The sequence below is a fragment of the Oratosquilla oratoria genome, chromosome 10, assembly GCF_046742065.1.
Source record: "Oratosquilla oratoria isolate Oo_2021 chromosome 10, ASM4674206v1, whole genome shotgun sequence".
NCBI lineage: Eukaryota > Metazoa > Arthropoda > Malacostraca > Stomatopoda > Squillidae > Oratosquilla > Oratosquilla oratoria.
In genome coordinates this window covers 54,713,921-54,739,547 of record NC_134786.1, presented here as the reverse complement: position 1 = coordinate 54,739,547, position 25,627 = coordinate 54,713,921, and the positions used below count along the sequence as shown (strand labels likewise).

Below are 25,627 nucleotides of genomic sequence, written 5' to 3'. Positions count from 1 at the left end.
AACAAGGGGTAAATGTGATGTAATGAGTTCTGCCATAAAAAGGCAAAATGCATTAACTAAAAAAGAAAAAAAAAATATATATATATATATATATATATATATATATATATACACATCAGTAAATTGAAGGTAGAGGTTTAAATACTCATTGTTTTTTTTGTGCTACTTTTACCTGCATCTTGTAGTTTTGAAAACCTGAGAATTGACATTAGAACTGTTGTTTTATGGCATTAGACTCCCATAAAATGTTAAGCAAATAGTACGTGTGTTATGCCTTCTCATAATGTAGACATGTGGAGTTAATGCAGTCTGCCTGTTGAGGCCCTGATATAATGGTAAGACAAGATTAACCTACCTTAAGAATAAGATTCATCTCTTTCTGAAGATTCTATAGATACCAAAATTACTTCTTTATTTAGTTGATGCATTCTGCCTTTTTTTTACAGCCGAGTTGCAGTATGAGACATTCTATGACTTTGGAGAAGGTGCAGAGAAGTGTGATGCTGGAACTGTTGGGTTTGGGGATTGTGATAATTTTCCCGTGCTTCCAGTTGTCGGGTATGGTGCCGTGTGAATAGATGTAGTTTGCAATTTTGGTGAGTGCATTTATGCCATGTAGTCCAAGGTGTTAGGTGGATGTTACTTATGTTGCCAAGACTACATGCAGATGAGTGCTTGAGATTATGGACTATATGCTTCATCTGGCTGTCTATGAAGAGTGTGTAGTTTGGGTCTGTGGAGTCTTTCTTATGTCAGATGATGAGTTGGTCATCAGGGTGAGGGATGAAGGCTTGTCTGTGCAAAATGATTTAAGAGAGTTGTCTGTTTGAGAGTAAGTTGACTGTCGTTGTGGTTATTGCTGTGTGACAGCATGTTGTGTTACTGTTGGATAGTGTAATGCTGTTGGGTGTCTTGTACATTTTTTTAGTGTTTGTTTTGTGATTGTGTTGACAAAAGCTTGTCAATTTAGTGTTTTTTGTTCATGTATTTTATTGTTGATTTTAGTGTTAAGTAGTTGTATTTGGTCTATTATGTTCTGAGGGATAGGTATTTACCTAGTTGTATTTTGCGGGAAGGGGAGCTATGCTCATGGTGTCCCGCCTTTGTATCTCGCAGTGTCTAGTTTGCTTTTAAACTCATGAATGGTTTTTGCGCACACTATTTCCTTGTCCAGTTTGTTCCAAGTGTCTACCACTCTATGTGGAAAACTGTTTTTCTTCAGATCTCTTCTGTAGCTATGTTTTTTTATTTTCTTTCCATGTCCTCTTGTGCTTCTCCTGTCCCAGTTTAACAAGTCCTCTCTATCAAGTATTTCTGTGCCTTTCATGATTCTGTAGGTGTAGGGGGTGTTGTGTTTTAGTGTGTCATGTTGCCTGATGTGGATATTTATCACACACAGATACTCTCTTCTCTTTCTCCACAACCATCAGACACTAGCCTCCAGAAGTATATCCATAATCATAAAGCTCACTGTTCCATCAACAAACTGAAAGACAATACATTGCTGCATGCTAGACCCCCTAATAATCCCTCTGAATCCTCTCTCCTTCAAAAGGACAGAGTCCACCTGGCAAGACTACAGTGCAGCCACCTCCCAGGCCTCCTAAGCTATCAGAGGCTGGATGACTGCACCACAGATAACTGTCGATAATGCAACACTTTACCCCCATACTAAACAACACACTATGGAAGACTGCATTGTATACAATCACACACACCAATAACACAATATACACTCTATATAGGATTTGTGGGAAAATCCTGTTCCAGCCATGGCATTAGTCAGGAAAACGGGACTGTTTGGCCAGACAGTCTAGGAAACAACTATCATATTTATGAAATTCCTTATTTTAAAAGATTCTCTTCCTTTGCACCTCTTTAATATTTAAAGTCTGCTTCATTTAGCACTATGGGTACAATAATTCCTTCATACAGTTTTCTCTTTGCAGTCATTCCCAATGAAGAATATATGAATAGAGGAGACTACAAGAGACCATATGGCTTACACTAAGCCCTTGTATTATTTTGGTCATTCTACTCCATACTGATTCTACCTATAAGCCAACAGCTTCTTCCCCCTTATAAGGGAGGTTATATTAATTCACTAGAATCAGTAAAGAAAGAAAAGAAAAGAAGAAAAAAAAAAATTGATTCTAGGAATAATTATTCTATAGGATGGAGACCAAAACTGTACCACATAGTAAAGGATGGGTCTAACCACCTATTTTTCATTATACTTTTCATTCCACCTTAGCATTTACTCACTTCCTTTACTCTGTAACTTGCCTCCTTTTGATATAAATGTGTATTTCAGATCAATGAAGTCTTTTGTGGAATTTATTTCTAAACATGAAAAAATTACAAAATAATTTTTCAAAAATCACCAAATAATGAATCCTCATCAATTCCATCAAGCAGCTGATCAATTTCTGGGTTGGTATCATCAAAAGAAGATTTTTGCTGTAAACCAGTTGATATAAATTTTGGTTGAAAAACAAATTTACCCTGACCATTTCCCTTGCTATTTTGACTGTTTCCAGAACTCTCTGAAGATTCATTACTTGGAGCTATTGATTTATTGACACTTGATGACATACAAGGTCTTTTATAAGGTGCAGCTACTGGAGCACTATCCCTTAAAAATTCAGAGGGTCTCATGTGTCCTTGGGAGGAAGGGGACTGATTGGTATACGCATTTGTAAGAGGTAATCTTTGTGGTCGTATTGGCTGCATAACTGATCCTTGGCTTCTCACTGGGAGATTAGGAGACATCATTCTAACATTGTTTTCTCTTCTATAAGGTGCATTATAGTAACTGTTGTTAGCTGAATTATAAAAGTTACTATTCCCTGAATTAGGATAACTGCTGTTATTATAGAAATTACTATAGAGACCTGTTTGTTCGTGAACACCTTCACTCTTTTGAACCACTGTTTCCTCCTCTTCCTCCTCCTCAATGACTGACCGCCGCCCCAATGAATATGTGGGAGTAGCTGCCTCTTGAAGAACCTCTTGAAGGTTCAGCTCAGACAAAGATGTTGTACGGAAACCTTCTGATTCATTTCTCTGGTAAACCATCACTACTGCATTTGTTGTTACATTCAAATAATGTTTTTTATGTAAATCTCTTCCTCCAAGGCCTTTTCTGATGCCTATGGGTGAAAGAATGGTCACATTACGTAGTACAAGTAAATCCCCTGCTTGGATGTTCCCAAGATGCTCTTCCAGTACTTGGCTAGCAATGGTCCCATTCATCTCACCTGAAAATAAATAAATAAATATAAATGAATAAATATACATATGTGTGGTACTGGGGGTACTGACTCCATGGTAACATGCAGTGAAAAATTTAGACTTGAGGCTCCTCTACCTCTATGAACCAAAGCCACATATCATTTATCTATGTCAAAGTTTAAAACCTATTCTACAAAGGAATGATGATAATTTTGTATTACTGATGTCCCTCATCATCAGTGGGAATGTAGGTAAACTGTAGATTGAGAGAAGCAAGTAAATTTCTTGGGGGACTGAAAAGTGTCATGGAAAATAGGCATCTGGGAATGGATGCAAAGTCATACTGATATAAAGGGGTGTGCAGATCAATCTTGTTCCAATCACTTCTTCCTTTATACTGGGGACTCAGCACTCCACATAGCAGCTCAACAACATCGCCACCTGGTGTCTGTTCACTGAACCACACAAATCCAATATGGCTGGCCTCAGCCAAATGACAACAATGAACACTCCAACAATGCTCAGTCTCTCTCTCTCTCTCTCTCTTTTTTTTTTTTTCTTTCTTTCTTTCTTTCCAAAGTACTTATAAGCCAAGGGAACCTATTGACCAGAGAGGACTGCTTGCAAATGCTGGGGTGAAGCCCCCATCTTAGTAAGGCAGTTTGCAAATTGCTTGGAGGTTCCGACCCAAGAAACAGATATAATCTCACCATGTGACAACATATCCTTCAGCAGTGCAATGTTGATACAAAGACGATGATCCTCCACACCATAGAAGAATTCAAGGCCTCCACCAAACTCTTGTTGTCAACCAAGCAGTATACAGCTAAGGTCATTTGATAATGTCCCTGATAATCTGTCCAAGATAGGAAGCAGCCTCAGGGCACTCAGCGAGAGCAAAGGTCTCAGCAGACAAGGTGGATTTCACCACTCAGCACAATTTCCTCAATTGCCAATAAATTGGGCATCTTCTTCCTTCCCCATCTTTGAGAAAATTCACAAATTCTCCCTGGAAGCCACCATCAGATAGGTTCCCAAAAGAAGCATCTAAGAAGCACTCAAGTATACAATCCTCCACAGCTGACAGCTTTGTAAACAGCAAGCAAAAATGGTCATCCACAACTTGGTTGATAATCTTATTGAGTCTCTCAGCATCAACCATTGTGGCATTTTTACCATGTCCGCTCAGTTCATACACATCAAAGGCAATGTCAGGTCTCACTTGTATAGTTATCCAGTTCAGCTGACCAATCAGAGAACTGAATTCTTTCTTCTCATTGTCTGATAGCTCACTAGACTTAGCTGCTGACTTGTGACATCCCAAACTCAGTGGTGTGAGCAGACTGGCATAGTTATACTGGCCAACTGTTGTACCCTAACCTACAGTGCCCACTTCCATACCTATGTACTTGAAGGTAGATGATGCTGTGCTCCCAATACAGAACTCTCCTTGAAGAGCATCAATAACCTTCTCCTGGAACACCCCAGTGCCCATCCAGAGAAAATCATCCACATATACATACATGACACCATGGAGTATACCACCATAATACCAAAAAATACAAGGATTCTTCAAGTGGACACACCTCAGCTGACAAAGACAGTAGCTGACTCTTGACACACAAGTACCACACTCTCGCTGTGTCACATAGACCATACACTGTCTTTTTCAGTCTCCAAAGCTGACTACTATAATATTCTGGGGGAGGACACAAGTAAACCTCTCATGCTATGTAGTTCCCCTGAGAGTAAGCTGACTTCACATCCAGACTGTGACACTTCCAACCAATGCAGAGGCCATTACCAGAGCCAATCGGATAAATTCTTTAGAACAAGCTGGGGAGTCCTTCCTAAAGCCATATGTGTCCTCCTCAAAACCCCTTGCTACAAGACATGCCTTGATTGTAGGGATTCCATTTTTCACCTTTTCTGTGATAACCCATCACACAGATATAATTCCTGTCCTCTGTCCTCCCCCTCCTCATAAACATAATTTTTTTGCCAATTTTGTACTTCCAGCTCCTCTGCTTTTATTACTTTTTCATTGAAGTAAAACACAAACATCTCCACTTCATCAGGAACCACTTCCAATATTGCAACTTTCAAAAGATCCACACATTCTACACTCCAATCAGAATCTCTTTGGAAGTTGAAAAAAATTTTATACTCTCCTTTAGCTTTACCCCCTCTGCTCACTATTCTTGCATACATGTGCTCACCAGTTTTTTCATTCAGTCCTCGAATCTTTTGTCCCACCAACAGTTTAAATGGTCTCGTTTCTTTTCGAGAGTTCTCTAGCAATTTAGAGTTGCTTACAATATCATTTTGTCCTTGTTGTACCTCCTGTACCTCACCACTATCATCTACTTCCTGTGTTTTCAGATATTGATGCAGATGAAGCAAACCCCTCTGAATCTTCAACAACCTCCTCCTGATCGCATATGCCCTCCATATTCCTTAATGCCTCCCAAGTGCCAACGGATGATCCACCACAAGTCTGAGGACAATCTGTTTGAGACCTCAGGGGAAATTTAGATAATCTTCAAATATGGGCTCTGATGTAAACACCCCCATGAGGAACCAGAACCTGCTTGCCATCCCTACCAATAACTATGCCCAGATCATGCCATCGCTGATCATCATTATGTTAAAGTATATCTCATCGCCATTGTGAAGGTCACTTATCTCTGTTGTGCACACAGTATGATGCAAGGCTTTCTTGATCCTTTCACTAGATTCATTCTTGAGGTACTCCCTTTTAACCGAGTTCAGAGCATTCAAGTTTTGTCATCATATATGAGCCAGAAACTGACTCTAGAGCAAGCAAGGAGCTACTGGTGACAGATGGCACTGCAGGATTGAAACCAAATACTAATTGGTTTGGGCTAAAGCCTGAATTATTCGCCAATGCATTATGGGCTGACACCACCCAAGCCAAGGCTACATTGATATCACACTTCATATCCTCAAACACTTTTAGCACTGTGTCATCAATTATAGCATTCAATCATTCACATGTGCCACTGGTCCAGACTTTCTGCAGCAGTGGTTAAAATTTTAACACCAAACAGATCACCAAGTTCTCTCATGTCACTATTATTAAATTCAAGTCCATTGTCAGAGAGAAGTTTCCTTGGAGCACCAAACAATGAAATCCAATTTCTGAAGATGCTGCCAACCACTGTCTTAGCAGATTTGTTGATGATGGCTGATGCCACACAATATCTTGTAGCAAGATATACTATGATAAGAAACAGATGTTGTCGTACCTGTTTCAGATCCATGGCAATTACTTCATTAAATTTCTCTGTCATCTCTGGACAATGACAACTGGTCTAGGTTTTGGGTGTTTATATTTTATACACACATCACAATTTTCAGTAACATTTCTAATCTGTTTCTCCTCTCCCTCTCCAACATTTCAGCATTTCACTTCATCCTTATTAATCTCTGCACCCAGATGGCTAAGTTGACAATGAAGTTTTAAAGCAGATTTACTGCTATCTGTTGAAGCCAGCAATACATTCTGGATCCCTGGTTCTCATCACAAGAACAGTGGCACCATGTAGCGACCTAATGAGGCTACCATCAACTTCACTCAATTCATAATCTTCACTGAATCCTTACCAAAATCAAGAACAATTTTCCCTCATTTTATTGACTGCTTACTAATCAGAAGTGGAAGATTGCACTGAACAACATATGTTGACAGCTCCGATCTCACACCTCCAATCCAACATGGAAATACTACATGCTTAATGGACCTATAAGTTACACCATCACCAAACGTAAATGTACAGCTAGATTTTTCTTCTCTCACCATGGCCAACTCTTCATCGCACAGGTTGTTCAAATAATTATCCAACCACTGTTGACCACTAACTGTGGCTGAACAACCGGTATCCAACATACCACAATTTCGAGACTCCTTGACCAAATGTATAATCTTAGTCTGTTTGACATTTTCATCACTGGTATATCCAACAAATACTGACATTTGTATCATATATTCCTCATTATTACCATCAGTATCTTGTTCTTCAATACCCCTAAATGACACCTCATTATTCATGTACAAATGCAGACAATATCGAGCCCAATGGTAACGCGAATCACATATCACGCATCGTGAAACTTGGCCATCACGACTCAGAGGACTGAGTTTTCAAAGAGTCCCTTAATCACTCAAGTCAATTTGTGTTGACATTGCTGCTCCTCCTCTTCTTCTTCTTGGAAATCTGTATGTCTGTAATGATCTATGTGGTCGCTGTCCATAGGAGGCATAATAAACCTCTTTATTATTGCCATTAAAAACAGGGTTAGCTTTAATGCTTGAGGACCACTCTGCACCTACATCCACATCTGACTCCTGAGTTGAGTGCACACTCAATTGCTGATCAAGGACATGTTTAAAAGTAGATTTCATATTAGTATAGCTGACTTCAGAGATTGCTGATATCACAATTTTTGAGTCTTGTGCTCAGCCAAATTGCTTGAAGCAAGAAGCATAAAAGCCATCTGAGATCAGCAGTGTCATTCCTTCCCGTGTAAGCTTAAAAGTACCTATATTCAAACTCACTCACATATTCATTAATATTCTTGTTATTTCTTCTGAAATTATACAAATTATGAAATGCTGGAAATTGATGTCGACCTTTATCAGGCAAGACCAATGTGTCCAGTTTCTCAATAATGCTCTTTACGCCATTTTCACTCCTCAGAACTGTTAATTCAATTTCAGAAGATGCCTTCCTAGCCTGGCCAGTTAAAGATAAGTATATAGCTAATGCCTACTTATCTTTAGTTATACTAATTAACTCACACCATGTGCTTATATCTTTTTTCCAATTTTTATATTCAGATTCATTATCAAACTTAGGAAGGCACTTAGAAGAGGCCATAACTACATTCTGCTCCCAGTATAGATCAATCTTGTGCCAATCACTTCTTCCTTTATACTGGGGACCCAGCACTCCACATAGCAGCTCAACAATGCTGCCACCTGGTGTCTGTTCACTGAACCACACAAATGCAATATAGCTGCCCTTGGCCAAATGACAACAATGAACACTCCAATAGGGTGATTGTGGCAATGATACTGTATGGGCAGAGACGTAGAATTTAAGAGAGGCAAATAGGAAAAGATTACATGTATTTGTGATGAAGTGTCTGAGAAGTACGGTAGGGGTTACAAGGTTGGATAGTGAGAAATGAGGTGAGACAGAGTGAGAGTGGAAAAGGAGCATGGATGAAAGAGTGCTGGGATGGTTTAGACACATGGAAAGAATGAGTTAAGAACGATTAGGAAGAGAGGTGTGGAAGGCAGAGGTGGATGGAGTGAACTTGAGGGGACAACTGAGGATGAGGATGGGGTGAAAGGGGCTTTGAGCAAGAGGGTCTGTTTTGCAAGAAAGGGAGAGGGCAGGGGACAGGGGTGAGTGGAGAATGAATGATACTTTGATGCAGCCCAAAGGGATTTTCTCCCCATCTTCTCTTTTCTATATGCTGAGTATAACAGCAGTAACTTCAAATTTTGTAATGCGGACATTGTGATGCATCATCGTACATCAGGCAACCTGATGTGCACACTAATATTTGACTTGTATTGAAGAGGTTAAGAGAAAAAAATGTAAAAGAATGGGTTACTGCTGACAAACAAAATTCTATTACTTCTCACCACCAATTCCAAACTTCTGACATGCACATTTGTATTAACCTCCCTTACCACCCCTTTCATATGTCAAACAACCATGGGAGCATATAAACTGTGAACTAACCTGTTTTATCTCTGAAGACTGCAGTTGCATGTGTATGAGTCAGGTCCACACTTTTGACCAAGACTGCCAGGAAGGGAACTTTCCGCAGCGCTGCCTGTCCTCGTAGTGTTGCTCTCTTCAACACCCAACGGATGTTAAACACTGACAAGGGACACTTTGGACTACTCTCATTGAAGTCCAAATCTTCTACCATTTGCCGCCAAGCTCCATTGTAAAAGTCATTAGCAGAGCTCTGTGAGCAGATAATATTCTGGAAAAAAAAAGATTTACTACTACTCCAAAGTAAACAAAAGACAAGCTCATAGTCTCATGATTTCAACCCCAGAATAGTAAAATAGGCAGGAACAAACAAATTAACTAGGTATTCTAAGACTTCATGTGTCTGGAGCATTACAAACAATTTTAGGGAATATTGTCAATCTATTTTGTTACCCAATGTTCCAGCTTTACATGTCCGTGGAGGAACTTATGTATATGTGTTGTCCCATAACAGTTAGGAGAAATACAGTGAGAAAAGCACTTAAACAGAAGTATATATATGTGGTCACAAACAATGAAATCTCCAAAGGGGGATGGACAGACAGACTGACAAACAGACACATACATACATACATACATATACCAAGGCTTTTTCCCCCTTACAAGGGAGGTAGCCAAAAAGAAAAAGGCACAAAATCAATCCCACCCATTCCACCCCTGAATACACTCCACGCCCCTCCACCCTCCCTCTTATCTTAGCACCTCCTGAATGACGGGTCATCCCTGCACCTTGTCCACTGCCCTCGGTCAGAAGCAGTGTCGCAAGACACAGCACATCCACAGCAAGGCCGCTTCATTAAATCGGCGACCCCCCTCTCCGTCCCCCATTGCATAAAATGAGAGGACGGGGAGAAATCCCTTCGGGCTGCGTCAAATTTTGCTCACACATACTACCTCACCCCCCATCAACCCGCCCATTCCACCTCATGCTATCACAACATCATCCATATACAACCATTCTCCATTCACCCCTGTCTTCTGTCCTCTCCCGTCCTTCCTCAACAGACATTCCCCTCTTCCCCAAAGCCCCCTTCACCCCATCCATCCACCTCATCCTAGGATGTCCCCTCATGTTCACTCCCTCCACATCTGCCTTCCACACCTCTTTTACTAGTCTTCCTTCACTCATTCTTTCCATGTGTCCAAACCATCCTAATACTCTTTCATCAACCCTATCTCCCAGCGCCTTTTCCACCCCTGTTCTCCTCCTCACCTCCTCATTTCTCACTCTATCTAGCCTAGTAACCCCCATCATACTTCTCAGACACCTCATCTCAAACACATTCAAACTCCTTCTCTCTTCTTCTCTTATGTTCCATATTTCTGCCCCATACAGTGCTGTTGGCACAATCACTCCTTCATACAGTCTCCTCTTAGCATCCATTCCCAAATGTCTATTCCTCATTACACTCTTTAATCCACCAAGGCATTTACTTGCTTCTCTCAATCTACATTCTACTTCTACTTTCACTCCACCTTTCCCTGCCACATTTGCACCCAAGTATCTAAAACTATCCACTTCCTCCAGCCACTCTCCCTTAATGCTCACTTCCAGTCTACTGCCACTTTCACCCCTTGTACATCTCATCACCTTACTTTTACCCACATTTATCTTTAGCTTTCTTCTATCACATACTCTCCCAAACTCTGCCACCAACTTCCTCAATCCCTCCTCCGATCCTGCCACAAGCGCAGTGTCGTCCGCAAACAACAGCTGGCTCACCTCCCACTTTTCTCTATTTTCTTTAACCATCTCCAATCCCTTGCCCACTACCCTTGCATTTACCTCTCGCACCACCCCATCCATGTATAAGTTGAACAGCCAGGGCGACATAACGCATCCTTGACGAAGTCCCACCTTTACCTCGAACCACTCACTCTCTCCATTTCCAATCCTGACACAAGCTCTACTATTCTCATAAAAACTCTTGACAGCTCCCAGAAGCTTTCCTCCTATCCTGTATATCTGCATAACCTCCCAAAGTGCCTTCCTGTCTACCCTATCATAAGCCTTTTCCAGATCCATAAAAGCCAAAAAAACATCCTTCCCCTTTCCTATAGCTTTCTCACATATCTGTCTTACCACAAAGATCTGATCTACACAACCTCTACCTGTCCTGAATCCACACTGCTCCTCACCAATTACTCCTGTTCCTCTCCTAATCCTCTCAACCAAGATCCTCCCATACGCCTTCCCAACTACACTCAACAAGCTAATCCCTCTGAAACTACTACATTCACACTTGTCCCCTTTTCCCTTGTAAAAAGGAACTATACAGGCACTCCTCCAGTCCTCCGGCACTCTACCCTCTCTCCAACAAACATTAAATAACCTCACCAACCAGTCCACCATCACTGTACCTCCCTTTTTCAGACATTCCGCATGGCATCCATCCAGACCAGGTGCCTTACCTGCTTTCATCATCTTAACAACTGCCTTCACCTCATCCTTCCTTATTTCTCCTCCATTCTCCTTATTCATCACTCTCATTTTCTTCGCACTTCGCACTGCATCAATCTTTCCTTCCCTATCCTCCTTCACATTTAGCAACTCCCTAAAATATTCTGCCCATCTTCCCCTTACTGCCTTCTCTTCCATTATCATCTCTCCATCTGCACCTTTTACCTTTTCTTCTCTACTTGATTCGCCTCCTCTTCCTCTCTTAATTTCTTTCCAAAACATCTTTTTATTACTTTCAAAATTTTCTGTCAAACTCTTACCCCATTTCACATTTCACTTTCAAACCCATATGTAGAGAGACTGGCTAAATTGAAGTTGCAGACTTTGGAATTATGAAAAGCATGGAAATACTTGATAGAGAGGACTTACTAAATTGGGACAAGAGAAACACAAGAAAGAAACTCAAAAAGGATAATTATAGAAGAGATCTGAAAAAAAAATCCACACAGAGTGGTGGGCACTTGGAACAAACTGGACGAAACAATGGTGTGTGCAAAAACAATACACAAATTTAAGAGCAAACTAGACACTGTGAGATACAAAGGCGGGACACCACAAGCGCAGCTCCCCTTCCCGTAAGATACAACTAGGTAAATATACACACATGCAAAATTGTGAGAAAAGTGAGCACTGAAATAGATTTGTGAGTCGCTGCAGAGAAATATGAACAAAATGGAATTTGGAAAAAGTAAAAACTGGATATCAGGACAATATAATATCAGTGAAAAGGGTGTAAAGAAAGTGGGATTTGAAAAAGACCTGGGAGTAATCACCACAAAGGACATGTCCCCCGATAAACAGGTAAACAAAAGTTTAAGAGAAACCTTCAACTTGCTGAGGCCAATAGAAGTGGCATATACACTTAACCCTCGATTTAACGGACAAATGCGTGCAGACCCTTGTCCATTATTTGAAAATCGGGTCCATCTGTTACCAATACTGGATACCGGACATAAGGCCGTTACGTAGAAAATTGTCCATTAGGTTTTGGCATGCGCATACATATTAGATATGTAATAAAAAGCTACAGTACATATGTATAATGATGTACCTATGTACAGTACAGGATCTCCATTGGATTAGTGGTGTCAGCCAGGGGTGCCAGCATGGGGGCTGGCAGGGCTGACTATCGGACAAATGTTCATTTTACAGACTTTGTCCGGCATTTGACTGATACAACCGGACACCTATCGGACAAATGTTCATTTTACGGACTTCGTCCGGAATTTCACTGTTACTACTGGACACACTTTTTTTGTCCGCTAAATCGAAAGTCCACAAATTCAAGGGTTGAGTGTACTTACTTGGATGAGGAGACGGTGAAGAAAATACTAGTCACACTGATAAGACCAATACTGGAGTATGCAGCGACACTATGGTCACCCAGAAAAAAAAAATATATATATATATATATATATATATATAAGGAAAATTAAAAGAATTCAAAGAGCAACTATAAAGATGGCCCCCGCACTTTCAGAACTGTCATACAAAGAGAGACTTTTAGAACTACAGTTACCAACCCTAGAATAAAGAAGAGAAAGAGGAGACTTGTTGACCATCTATAGAATTACAAGAGGCAAAGAAGTCCTTGATAGAGAAGACTTACTAAATTGGGATATGAGAAATACAAGAGGACATGTGGAAAGAAACTCAAAAAGGACAGTTATAGAGGAGACCTGAAAAAGAACAATTTTCCCCACAGAGTGGTGGCTGTATGGAAAAAAACGGATGAAATGACAATATGTGCAAAAACCATACACAAATTTAAGAACAATTTAGATACTGTGAGATACAGAGATAGGACACCATAAGCATAGCTCCCCTTCCTGTAAGATGCAACTAGGTATGAAAGTAGTGCTAAGAGAAAAATATTCAGGTTGGAAGGAGGTGATTAGTGGAGTTCTGCAACGATCTCTAATGGCTCCAATAATGTTTGCTATTTATGTGAATGACATGGATGATGATGTTGAATGTTACATATGCTTCTTTGCAGATGCTAAATTGTTGAGGAAAGTAAAAACTGAAACAGATTGTGAATTACTACAGGCAGACCTGAATAAGGTTTGGAAGTGGAGTCAGAAATGGGAAGTGGACTTCAACATCAAGAAGTGTAGCATAATGGAGTTTGGAAAAAGTAAAAATAGAATATCAGGACAATATAAAATTGGAACTAAGGAGGTAAAGAAAGTGAGATCTGAAAAAGTTCTAGGAGTAATTATCTCAAACGACTTGTCCTCTGATAAACAAATAAACAAAATTGTCAGAAAATCCTATTTGCTAAGATCAATAAAAGTGGCACTTACCTAGAAGAGAGACTGGCTAAATTGGAGTTACCTACATTAAGACAATGATGAAAAGAAAGTACAAGGGGACCATAGAAGGGAACACTAGATGTAGTGGTAAACACTATTAATGAGAGAGGAAGTAACAGAGGTAACAGTGGTAATGAAGGCAATGGAGGTAATGACAAAATAGAACAACTCATATGAGAGGTACAAAGAAAAGGGAGAAGTAAAGCATAAGATAAAGGAGACAAAAAGGAGAGCAGATGTGAAATGGGGTAAGAATATGACAGAAAATTTTGAAAGTAAAAAAAGATGTTTTGGAAGCAAATTAAGAGAGGAAGAGGAGGTGAATCAAGTAGAGAAGAAATGGTAAAAGGTGCAAATGGAGAGATGATAATGGAAGAGAAGGCAGTAAGAGGAAGATAGGCAGAGTATTTTAGGGTGCTCCTAAATGTTGAGGATAGGGAGGGAAAGGTAGTTGCAGTGGGATGCGCTAAGAAAATGACAGTGATAAGAAAAATGGAGGAGAAATAAAGAAGGATGAGGTGAAAGTAGTTATTAAAATGATGAGAGCAGGTATGGCACCTGGCTTACACGGGTGTCATGCAGTGTCTAAAAAAGGGAGGTACAGTGATGGTGGACTAGCTGACAAGGTTGTTTAATGCTTATCTAAAAGAAAGTAGGGTGCCGGAGGACTGCCAATATAGTTCTACTTTACAAGGGAAAAGGGGATATGTGTGAGTGAAGTAGTTTCAGAGGGATCAGTTTTTTTAATGTAGTTGGGAAGGCTTATGGGGGGGTTTGATTGAGAGGACTTGGAGAGGAACAGAGGGACTAATTGGTGAGGAACAGTGTGGGTTTAGGATAGGGGGTTATGTGGATCAGATTTTTGAGGTAAGGCAGATATGTGAGAAAGCTTTAGGTAAAGGTAAGGATGTTTTTTGGGCTTTTATGGATTTGGAAAAGGCTTATGACAGGGTAGAGAGGAAGGCACTGTGGGAAGTATTGCAGTTATACAGGATAGGAGGAAAGCTGTTAAGAGCAGTCAAGAGTTTTATGAGAGCAGTAGAACCTGTGTTAAAATTAGAAATAGAGAGAGTGGTTTGAGGTAAAGGTGGGACTTTGCTGTTCAATTTACACATGGATGGGGTGGTGCAAGAGGTAGATGCAAGGGTAATGGGCCAGGGATTGGAGATTGTTAAAGAAAATAGAGAAAAATGAGAGGTAAGCCAGTTGTCATTTGGTGACAACACTGCAGTTGTAGCAGGATCAGAGGAGGGATTAAAGAAGTTAGTGGAGATTGGGAAGTTGTGCAAAAGAAGGAAGTTGAAGATAAATGTGGGTAAAAGTAAGGTGATGAGATGTATAAGGGGAGAGGATGGCAGAAATTGGAAGTGAGTATTAAGGGAGAGAGACTGGAGGAAGTGTATAGCTTTAGATACCTGGGTGTGAATGTGGTGGGAAAGGGAGAAGTGGAGGTAGAATTAGATTGAGAGAAGCAAGTAAATGCCTTGGGGGATTAAAAAGTGTAATGAGAAACAGACATTTGGGATTGGATGCTAAGAGATTATATGAAGGAGTGATTGTGCCCACAGCACTGTATGGGGCAGAAATATGGAACATATGAGAGGAAGAGTTTAAATGTGTTTGAGATGAAATGTCTGAGAAGTATGGTACATGTTGCTAGGTTGGATAGAGTGAGAAATGAGGAGGTGAGGAGGAAAGTAGGGGCGGAAAGGGAATTGGGAGATATGGTTGATGAAAGAGTATTGGGATAGTTTAGACACATGGAAAGAATGAGTGAAGAAAGATTAGTAAAAGAGATGTGGAAGGCAAGAGGAGGAGGGAGTGAACATGAGGGGGTAACCAAGGATGAGATGGATGGATGGGGTAAAAGGGGCATTGGGAAAGAGGGTAATGTCTGGCTGAGTATAGATGATGCTGTGATGCATGGAAGGGAATAGGTGGTGGATGGGGGGGGGGGGTGAGGGAGTATGTGTGAATGATATTTTGATGCAGCCCAAAGGGATTTCTCCCAGTCTTCTCTTTTTCTGCATGAAGGGAGAGAGGGAGTCACTGATTAAATGAAGCAGCCTTGCTGTGTCTTGCTACATTGCTTCTAACCCAGGGCAGTGGGCAAGATGCAGGGATGACCTGTCATCCAGGAGGAGCCAAGAAAAGAGGGAGGGAGGGGTGGTGAATGGGAGTGGAGTATGTGGGGATGAAATGGATGGGAATGGATTTATGCCTTTGACTTTGGCTACCTCCCTTGTAAGGGGGAGAAAACCATTGGTATAAGTATGATAAATTGGAAAGTACGAGATAGGACTCAATGAGTGTTGCTCCTTTCCTGTATACTTCAATTTGGTAAATACACCACACACTCATGTACTTTTAGGGTGAACATTCTAGACTTATGCAGTTTCTCCTTACCTCTGTGCTGACACTGGGTGATACTTTTTCTTGTATTACATTTTGAACTTTACTTCCATCCCTCTTTTCCTGCAATAAATGGACAAACAATTAAAACCAACAATTTATGGGGACAACTGTCTGATCCTCAGTCAGTCAGTCTGTTGCCCTAGGTCTCTCTTGCAGGAAACCATGACTTAAATAAAAAAAATTGCACTTTTTGGGCTTGACAGCATGCTTATTAAATCTTAGTGCCTATAATTAATGCTTATGGGGTAACTTCCAAGAGCAGACAAGGCTGGGGAAGGGGGGAGTCATCTATATAGATTACAGTTGTGCCAAATAATTTGTTGTTGTTGTTGGATAATAATAATTATTGGCTTGAGTTTCAATGACTATTAACATATACACTCTCATGATTTTGGCATCTTTTTGAATGACAATGGTTACTATATTTTCCAGCTGAATATCACCATAGTGAAGGAGTTAATTTTATCCATCCCCTCATGCAGAAAAAGAGATGATGGGGAGAAACCCCTTCAGCAGGCATCATCAACAACAAATATATATATATATACATATATATATATATATATATATATATATATATATATATATATATATAATATAAAACAAATATATACAGGTTATAATTAATATTTTTAATACATCATTACAGTAATTCTTTCAACCAAGCAGAATAGCAGAATGCTTAGTAATTCTGTTTTGGACCAGGACATATAATTTCATTCACCTGGAAACAGGTCCCAGGTTGTAAAGAGCCTACATTACACACATACATTTTATATTCTCAAAACACCTTTTAGTCTGAGGTATACCTAAGTGCTGAGTGAAATCATTAAAGTGATGGGCATAAGTTGAAATAAAATCATACAATCTATCATGTGCACCACTGCACTGAAAGAAGGAGAGGAAGAGAAGAAGACAACTTACCCCTAGCTTTGGTAATAGTCCTGCTGGTCCAGGAAAACGCCTTTGTTGCACAAGCTGACCTTGAGGGTTTGTGTTCTTCTCAGGTAATTGCACATTACTGCTCTTATAACTATTTTTGTTGTGAGAGGATGATAATTCAATTTCCTTTGATCTTTTTTCTGAACTATCATCTGCATCTACAATATTTTCATTTGCGGATTCAGAGTTGTGTCTCTTGTGTCTGTGTTTGTTTTCCTCTTCTGGTGAGGAATATTTCCTTCGTTTCCATGATACAGAACTTTGATTTTTTTCATTCTGATATTGTCCCTTTAGGGACTCGCACTTATTTAGCCTACATTCCCTAACTATACTACTTTTTTCTTTTGTTGTGCTCTCTACACATTTTGTACTTTTAATATTATCTGTATTACCACAATCTTTTTGATCTGAAACTGTTTGTTCTAAATTAGCAATTGTCTGTTCTGAGAAGCACTCATCAAGATCATCAGGAAAATCATCCTCAAAAAAATTCCCTTCATTTTTACTTAGTTTGTCATTTTCACTGTTTCCCACCTGACCATCAATGAAATCACCCTTTAAAACATTTACCACATCTTTCCTTGCTCTGTCATTTTCACTTTTTTTCACTTTGTCATCAAGGAAATCATCCTCAAAAAAGTTGACGTCATCTATGTTTGTTTCATCATTTTTGCTGTTTCTGACTTGATGAGGTCCAGTTCTATTTTTCATGCATACATTTTTCAATAAATTTTGGGCTCCCTCACTTGAATTGAAAGTATTTTTATTTGATGCTTTTTCTGATGCTACTTCTTGCCCTCTGATTTTAGATGAAGCTTCAGCAACAGCAAAAACTTCATTCAGAAAATTCTGTAAAAAGACAAGAATGCTAATCAATCACAGGATCAAGACTCGAAACATATCTCTGGTAAATAAGAGTAAGATGAACTATATTCCTTTTATACATACTCCAAAAAGCAAGAAAAGAGCCATAAATTTGTAATTAAAGAATAAAATGCCTGAAGAGAACCACTCTGGAAAGAATATGATGAAAAGTCTACCATAATACTTTGAAGTCAAATGCGGTCCATGAGAGGGGTACTGATTTTTTTAAGAGCCCAAGTCATACACAAGTGGAAGGAGTATCAGGAGGAATGATTCTAGAACCTCCCATTGGATGGAGGGGGGGGGGGGGAAGAGAAAACTGCCACATGTGCAGATGTTTGAGCCCAGGACATAAACCCACTTTGGATATTGGTGGTGTTTTATATCCTGGACCAATTCCCAAAGTGGGTTTATATCCTGAGCCCAAACATATACACAAATGGTAGTTGGTGAGTGTTGGGTTATGAGACCTAGGCATACTAGACAATAAAAGGCATTTACATCAACAAGATACTGGGTGCCATATATAAATGCAAGTCATGGGAAAAAAGAAGAACAAGAGAAAATAAAGACAATACACATGTATGAATGGAGGAGTGATGATGGAAGTAAACTACAAAGTGAGGGAATCAAATAAATGTCTCGGGTGAAGGAGAAGTGTCTCGAGAAATAAGTATCTGGAGATGGATGTGGAAAGAAGACTACATCCCTGGGGCAGAGACTTGGAATTTAAGGGAGGCAGAAAGATACGGTTTAAATGTTTGTGATGAAGTGTGTGGTGGGAGTTATGATATGTGTGTGTGTGTGTGTATTTACCTAGTTGTATTTTACAGGAAGGGGAGCTATGCTCGTGGGGTCCCGTCTTCATTTCTCATTTTATCTAAACAATTTTTAAATTCATGTATTGTTTTTGCACACACCACTTTCTCATCTAACTTGTTCCAACTGTCTATTACTCTGTGTGGAAAGCTGTTCTTTTTCAAATCTCTTCTATAGCTGTCTTTTTTTATTTTCTTTCCGTGTCCTCTTGTATTTCTGTCATCCCATTTTATTAGATTCTCTCTATCAGTAATTTCTATGCCTTTCATGATTCTGTAAATAGCTATCAAATCTCCTCTCTCTTCTTTGCTCTAGTGTCTGTAGTTCAAGTTTTTGTAGTCTCTCTTCATATGATAGTTTTGAGAGTGTTGGTGCCAGTTTTGTAATTGCTCTTTGTATTCTTTCAAGTTTTTTTATACATTTTTTTGTACTTGGTGACCATATTGTTGCTGCATATTCTAATCTTGGTCTTATCAGGGTGATTAGGATTTTCCTCACCATTTCTTCATCCAGGTATGTAAATGCCACTTTGATTGTTCTTATTAAATTATAAGTTTCTCCAAAAATCTTATTTATATGTTTTTCAGGTGACATATTATTCATAACAATGACTCCCAGGTCCTTCTCATTTTCTACTTTTTTTATTCCCTCTTCTCCCAAATTGTATGATCCTGTTATTCTGTTTTTGCTTTTTCCAAATTCCATTATACTACACTTTTTTGTATTGAACTCCATCTCTCACTTCTTACTCCATTCCTGTACTTTATTTAGATCTCTCTGTAGTGATTCACAATCTTCTTCAGTTTTCACTCTTTTCAGTAGTTTTGCATCGTCTGCAAAGAAGCTCATATAGCTTTCAATTCCTTCATCCATATCATTAATATATATAGCAAACATTATTGGGGCCAGGACTGTTCCCTGCGGGACACCGCTTATTACTTCATTCCATTTTGAGTGCTGGTTTCTTATCACTACTCTCATTTTTCTTTCTTGCAAAAAGTCTTCCATCCAATTTAGTAATTTACCTTGTATTCCTCCTTCAGATTCTAGTTTCTTAAGCAACTTCTTATGTGGTACTTTGTCAAAAGCTTTTTTTAGGTCTAGAAATGCACAATCCGCCCATCCATCTCTTTCTTGTATTATATCTATTAGCCTTGAATAGAAACATATTAAATTGGTGACGCATGATCGTCCTTGTCTGAATCCAAATTGCCTTGGATTTAGTACGTTGTTTTTTTCCAAGTATTTTACCCATCTATTTTTGATAATTCTTTCACAAATTTTTGCTATTGTACTTGTTAGAGAGACTGGTCTATAGTTGGTAGGTTCTTCTTTATTTCCTCCTTTATATATAGGTACTATATTTGCTTTTTTCCAATCTTCTGGAACTTTTCCTTCTTTCAAGGAACTGCTTATTATGCTATGTATTTTGTCTGCCAGTTCATTCCTGCATTCTTTCAGAATCCAGTTTGCTATTTCATCTGGTCCATGTGATTTTCTGACATCAAGATTACTCAATTGTATCAATATTTCATTCTTTGATACTTCTATTTTTTCTATAGGGGGGACTTTCTCTTTCCATTCAATCTCTTCAGGTTGTATGTTCTCCCTTGTAAACACTGATTTAAAATGTTTGTTCATAATTTCCGCCATTTCCATTTCCTCAGTGTATTCAACTCCCCCTTGTCTTAATTTCTCCAAGTCCTGTTTGTTTTTCAGTTTATTGTTTACAAATCTGTAGAATAGTTTTGGTTGATCTTTACATTTTTCTATGACGTCTTTTTCATATTTTCTCTTTTCCTCTCTGCACGTTTGTACATATTCATTTCTATAACTGGTATATATTTTCCATTTTTCAGGTTTTCTGTCTTTTTTCCATCTGGTCCAGGCTTTGTCTCTTTTGTCTTTTAACTCCCTACAACTTTTGTTGTACCAGCATTTTACATATTCTTTTCCTTGTTTTTGTCTTGGGACATACTTTTCCACTCCTTTTTTGTAAATTTTTGTCAAAATATTCCATTTCTTTTCCACTGATGTTTCTTCTTTGTATATTTCTTCCCAGTTTTCTTGTTGAAAGAATTCTCTTATTTTATCAAAGTTTGTTTTTTCATACATCATTCTTCCTTTTCTATATTGTTCATTTCTTTTGATATATTTTTCTTCATTAAGTTCCAGTTCAATCAATATGTGGTCACTTTTACCTATTGGTGTTTTATATTCAATCTTGTCCACTATTCTAGGTTCAGATGTAATTAATAAGTCTAGTCTCGATGGTTCTTCTTCATTTCTATACCTAGTGTTCTCCTGTATCCATTGTGTCATTGTGTGGTCAATAATCATCTCAAGTAGAGCGTTTCCCCATGAGTCATCTCCACCCTTTACTGTCATTTCTTCCCAGCAGATTTCTTTGCAATTAAAGTCGCCCATCATAACTATTCTTCCTCCATCTTCCATTATTTTATTTAATGTTATCTTTGTGTCCTCTAACATACTTTTATGTTCACTCTCCTCCCATGAGGCTGTTTTTGGAGGCACATAATTGATCACAAATTTTCTGCTCTTCTTATCTCTGTCTTCCACTTCTATCATAATCATCTCTACTGTATTCTTTCCATATATGACACCTTTCACGTTTATATCCTTCTTAGTCAGGAACATAACTCCACCCCCTTGCTTTTTCTCTCTGTTTCTAATCCAATAATTGTATGCATTATGTCCTACACTGTTGGGTGGTAGTGGGCCTTTTAATTTTGTTTCTACAATTCCCATTATGTCCGGTTCTTTTTCTTTCAAATAATCATTCAGCTCATTCAATCCTGTTATTAATCCATCTATATTTGTGTAAGACACTCTTAGTTTTCTGCCACTTCCATTGTGTTCTCTGTTTCCCTTATGTTTTTCTTTTGTATGTCGAACTTCCTTAGTTTCATGTTCACTACTCTCCAATAGAATCTCTCTTTCTCTGACTCCGTTCTGTTCTCGTTTTTTGCCTTAGCTTCCAGTCTTTTCTGCTTTTCTTCCTCTCTTTCCTCTTTATTCATTTCTCTTTTTATCCATATCTTTTTGTATTGTTCACTTGTTGCTAGTTTCCCTGTTTTGGATAAGATATTCTCTGCCGTTGTTTGTGACTTGAATTTAATCTTAATTGGTCTGGTCTTGTCTGTGCTATACTTTCCGAGTCTAAATTTCTCTTCGATTTGTTTCATAATTTCTGGTTCATCTTCCTGAACTGATTCTAGTAATTGGCTTACTTTTTCATTTTCCTCTTTGATTCTTGTGGTTCTATCTGTGTTGTGTTTCTCTTCCATTCCTAATATAATTATACATTTCTTCTTGTCTGCTAAATCTCTTACTATATTCTCCTTTTGTCTCATCACTTTAATAACTGAGTCTTCAGTATGTTCTTTCAATTGCTGTTTGACTATGTCAGTGAATGAAACCTTATTTCCTTCTTGGGTTTTCTTCCAATTTTTACTTTCTTTAGCTATCGTTTCTCTGTTTTCTTTACTATTCTTCTTCAATTCCTCATTCTCCACCTTTACATCTCTTAACTGTCTTTTTAGGTCTTCTATTTCATCAGTTAAGTTTTTATTCGCCTTTTCTAGTTCTTCCAATCTTTCAACCCTTTGTAAAATGGTGTTCATATGACCTAACCTACTCTCCAAGTCCTCGATCACCTTATCAACCTTCTTCTCTAGTCTTGTCAGTCGGGGGGGGTTTGTGTCCCCCCCCCTCTCTTTAAATCCCTTGAAAATATTCTCATCACTTTCTACTGTATTGTTCCTATCTATACTTCTAATCTTTACATTCTTATTAGACATTCCGTCGTCCTCCAGCTCGTCTTGTGGTCGCTTGTTTACTTTTCGGCGGTCTGTTTGGACCAAGTCCTCTACTTCCTCATTACCTTCCATTTCCCCAGCAATCCCTCCCCTTCTCCTCTTTCCTTACTTTCCCACTACCCCAAGAGCAATTTCCCCCCACCCTGTAAATACAAAAAGGCACTTCTCTTTGCGTTGGGATCCACAATCTGCACTTTTCTTCAGAACATTCTTCAAGCCGTCCGTTCGTTGAAAGTGTGTGTGTGTGTGTGTGAGAGAGAGAGAGAGAGAGAGAGAGAGAGAGAGAGAGAGAGAAATGAGTAGGTGAGGCAGAGGGTTGGTATGGAAAGAAAGCTGGTAGGTAGGGTTGAACAAAGAACAATGAGCGGGTTTGGGCCGTTGAGAAGAATAAGTGAAGAAAGATTACCAAAAAGAATATGGAGGGCAGAAGCAGATGGAGTGAACTTGTGGGAATGACTGAAAATTGGATGGATGGATGCAGTGAATGGAGCCTTGGGTACATGTGGAATGCCTGTACAGCAGGGAAGAAAGGGTGTAGGCCCAACTTGACCACCAACTCGGCCCATATATCGACCAACTCAGTCCTGTGGATGGTCCGGCTTGGACCATTCATTGAATTGTTAATACTGACCCACAAAATACAGAAATAAATGACTGTGAACACTATAGGATATGTAGGAGTACGATTCTAGGACAATTCCCCCCCCCCCCAAGACAATTGCCCCCACCAATTTCCCTCTGGACAACTGCCCAAGGCAATTGCCCCCCCCAGACAATTACCCCCTTGAAAATTACCCTCATGGACAACTGCCCCCCACGACAATTCCCCTGGAAAAATACCACCATGCGTGTGATTTGTTAACTTGCCTTAAAGCAGACTCTATCTCTGATTCTTTAAAAAGCCTGGTGAATTAAATAAAAGAAACATGGATAAACTCAGATATTTGGTCTCTGTCAACATGGAGCACATTCAATCAATATATGAGGACCAATTACGACATGGAAGGTTGGCACCATCAGTTGAACTACAAAGCATGAAAAGGACAGCTGAACTTTTATTTGCTCATACAGTTGTTATACCAGGAGTCAAAAATGGTGGACATAAATGCACAATTGTTGTCACATGGGAAAGTTCTACACTAGCAACATCACAAATATGTGGATCATCACAGAAAGCTGGTGAAACTGTGGGATCTGGTATATATTCACAAGAAATTTATTGAAAGCCATATCTCATCATGTTGGAGTAAATAGACTTTGATCAGAGTTTCTTTGGTTTGCTCATGGACACTTATATAATATGGAGGCATACTTGATTTGTGCAGAGATGGAATTTTCGTTTGATTGTACATATATATTAGTAATTCAATTTTAATAATAAAGTGAACTGAATATATAATTCATTTTTTATTTTCCTGCCTTTGACCACTAGGCTTACGCTATGTTCCATTTTGTCAAAGCAAACCGCGAGAGCCACAAGCCTACTCTTCTCTCGATCTGGCACTCCCCCCCAACTGCATGGGGTCTGTGGTACACACAATGGTTTATTTTAAATTAATGTTATTTTACCGATGGCAAAATTTCTCTGAGGAATGAGTAAGGGCTGGCTTTAATGGCTTTGGTTTGGTAGATTTCTTTCTACAACCCATATTCTAATGGCATGCAAGTGTGTTCTTTATTATAAATTTTAATGAACTGTGGATGGGCCGAGTTGGGACATCCACAGGGCCAAGTTGGTCGATTCATGGATCGAGTTGGTGGGCTGAGTTGACACTAAATCAAAGAGGGAGGGCAAGAGATAAGTGTGAATGTACAATAAAATGACACTACCTGAAGGGCTTTCTTCTTATCTGTTTTGTAATGTATTCTTCAGTAGATAAAGGGGGTCATCACATAATGAATCAATGGGAATAAACCAGCTTTGGCTGTAGGGCCCCACTGTGAAGGTGCTGTGCCTTGCTGCATTGCTCCTGACCTGCAGAGTGGGTGAGGGATAGTGATGACTCTTCATTCATATGGTAAAAGGGACAGCAAATGGGAGTCTGATGGTATAGAATGAGTGACAGGTGAGTATATGACTTGTATGTATGTATGAATGATTAGGTTAGGAGCTATTGGACAACATACGTTTCATGTTAAATATCCATACATGCATGTCTCTTGAATCTTTATATATATGTTTATTCTGTTCTACCAAAGATAACAATGGGATTCTGGAAATGGTACATGCACTTTTAACTCCAGGAACTACGCATTCTTATTTTTGACATTCCATCTAAAAGGTCATATTCAGTGACTTAAGGTTGTAATAGGTAAACAGGAAAGCCTTTCACAAACAAGTCTGAAATATGACACTTAGCAGGATGACTTGTACTATGTACAAAAGCTACAAGTTTCTGAACTAGTTATGGTACTGTACATATTATATTAGATTTAAGAGTTAGTGACTAAGTTAGTCTGTAAATTTTGAAAGTACAATGGACACATCAGTGCTGTAGGGGCAAGCAGACTGTCACAGTTCAGTTAACAACTTTATATTCAAGAGTAATAATAGTAAATTATAATACAATCACTGGTTTGTAAATCCATGAAATACACGATGAGGAAAATAAATGCTAATAACACCTATACATGACATTAATACCGCACCCAATTCTTTTATGTTTCTTTCCACTTCATATTTACCTCATCATCAAAGTTAATATCGTCGTCATCTTCAAACATACTGTCAGTTGTAACTAAGTTGTATGTTCAACGTGAACAGTTACTAAGAACATTGGACTTGTTCAGATTCTTCAGCTGATCAAATGTAAACACAGGCGCCAAATTTTACAAAACAAAAGAAGGCTGGAGTCCGAGGTACAAAAAAGTGAAAGTCCATATTACACGGGACATAAGAATTACCATTATGAATGTACATTA

General features: G+C 39.0%; 1 protein-coding gene across 2 annotated transcripts; it reads right to left on the bottom strand.

Annotated features, from left to right (window-relative positions):
- Positions 1-1,194: 1,194 nt before the first annotated feature.
- LOC143029215 (uncharacterized) lies at positions 1,195-25,549 on the bottom strand. Of its 2 annotated transcripts, none has more exons than XM_076191787.1 (5): positions 25,391-25,549; positions 17,166-18,032; positions 16,233-16,301; positions 9,012-9,261; positions 1,195-3,260 (listed from the first exon to the last, which is right to left on the bottom strand). In XM_076191787.1, the coding sequence occupies exons 1-5, from the start codon at positions 25,427-25,429 to the stop codon at positions 2,374-2,376; spliced, it is 2,112 nt and encodes a 703-aa protein (XP_076047902.1). In that variant the 5' UTR covers positions 25,430-25,549; the 3' UTR covers positions 1,195-2,373. The 2 variants fall into 2 exon arrangements, with proteins under 2 accessions (XP_076047902.1, XP_076047903.1); XM_076191788.1 differs by lacking the exon at positions 25,391-25,549 and adding an exon at positions 24,536-24,623.
- Positions 25,550-25,627: the final 78 nt, after the last annotated feature.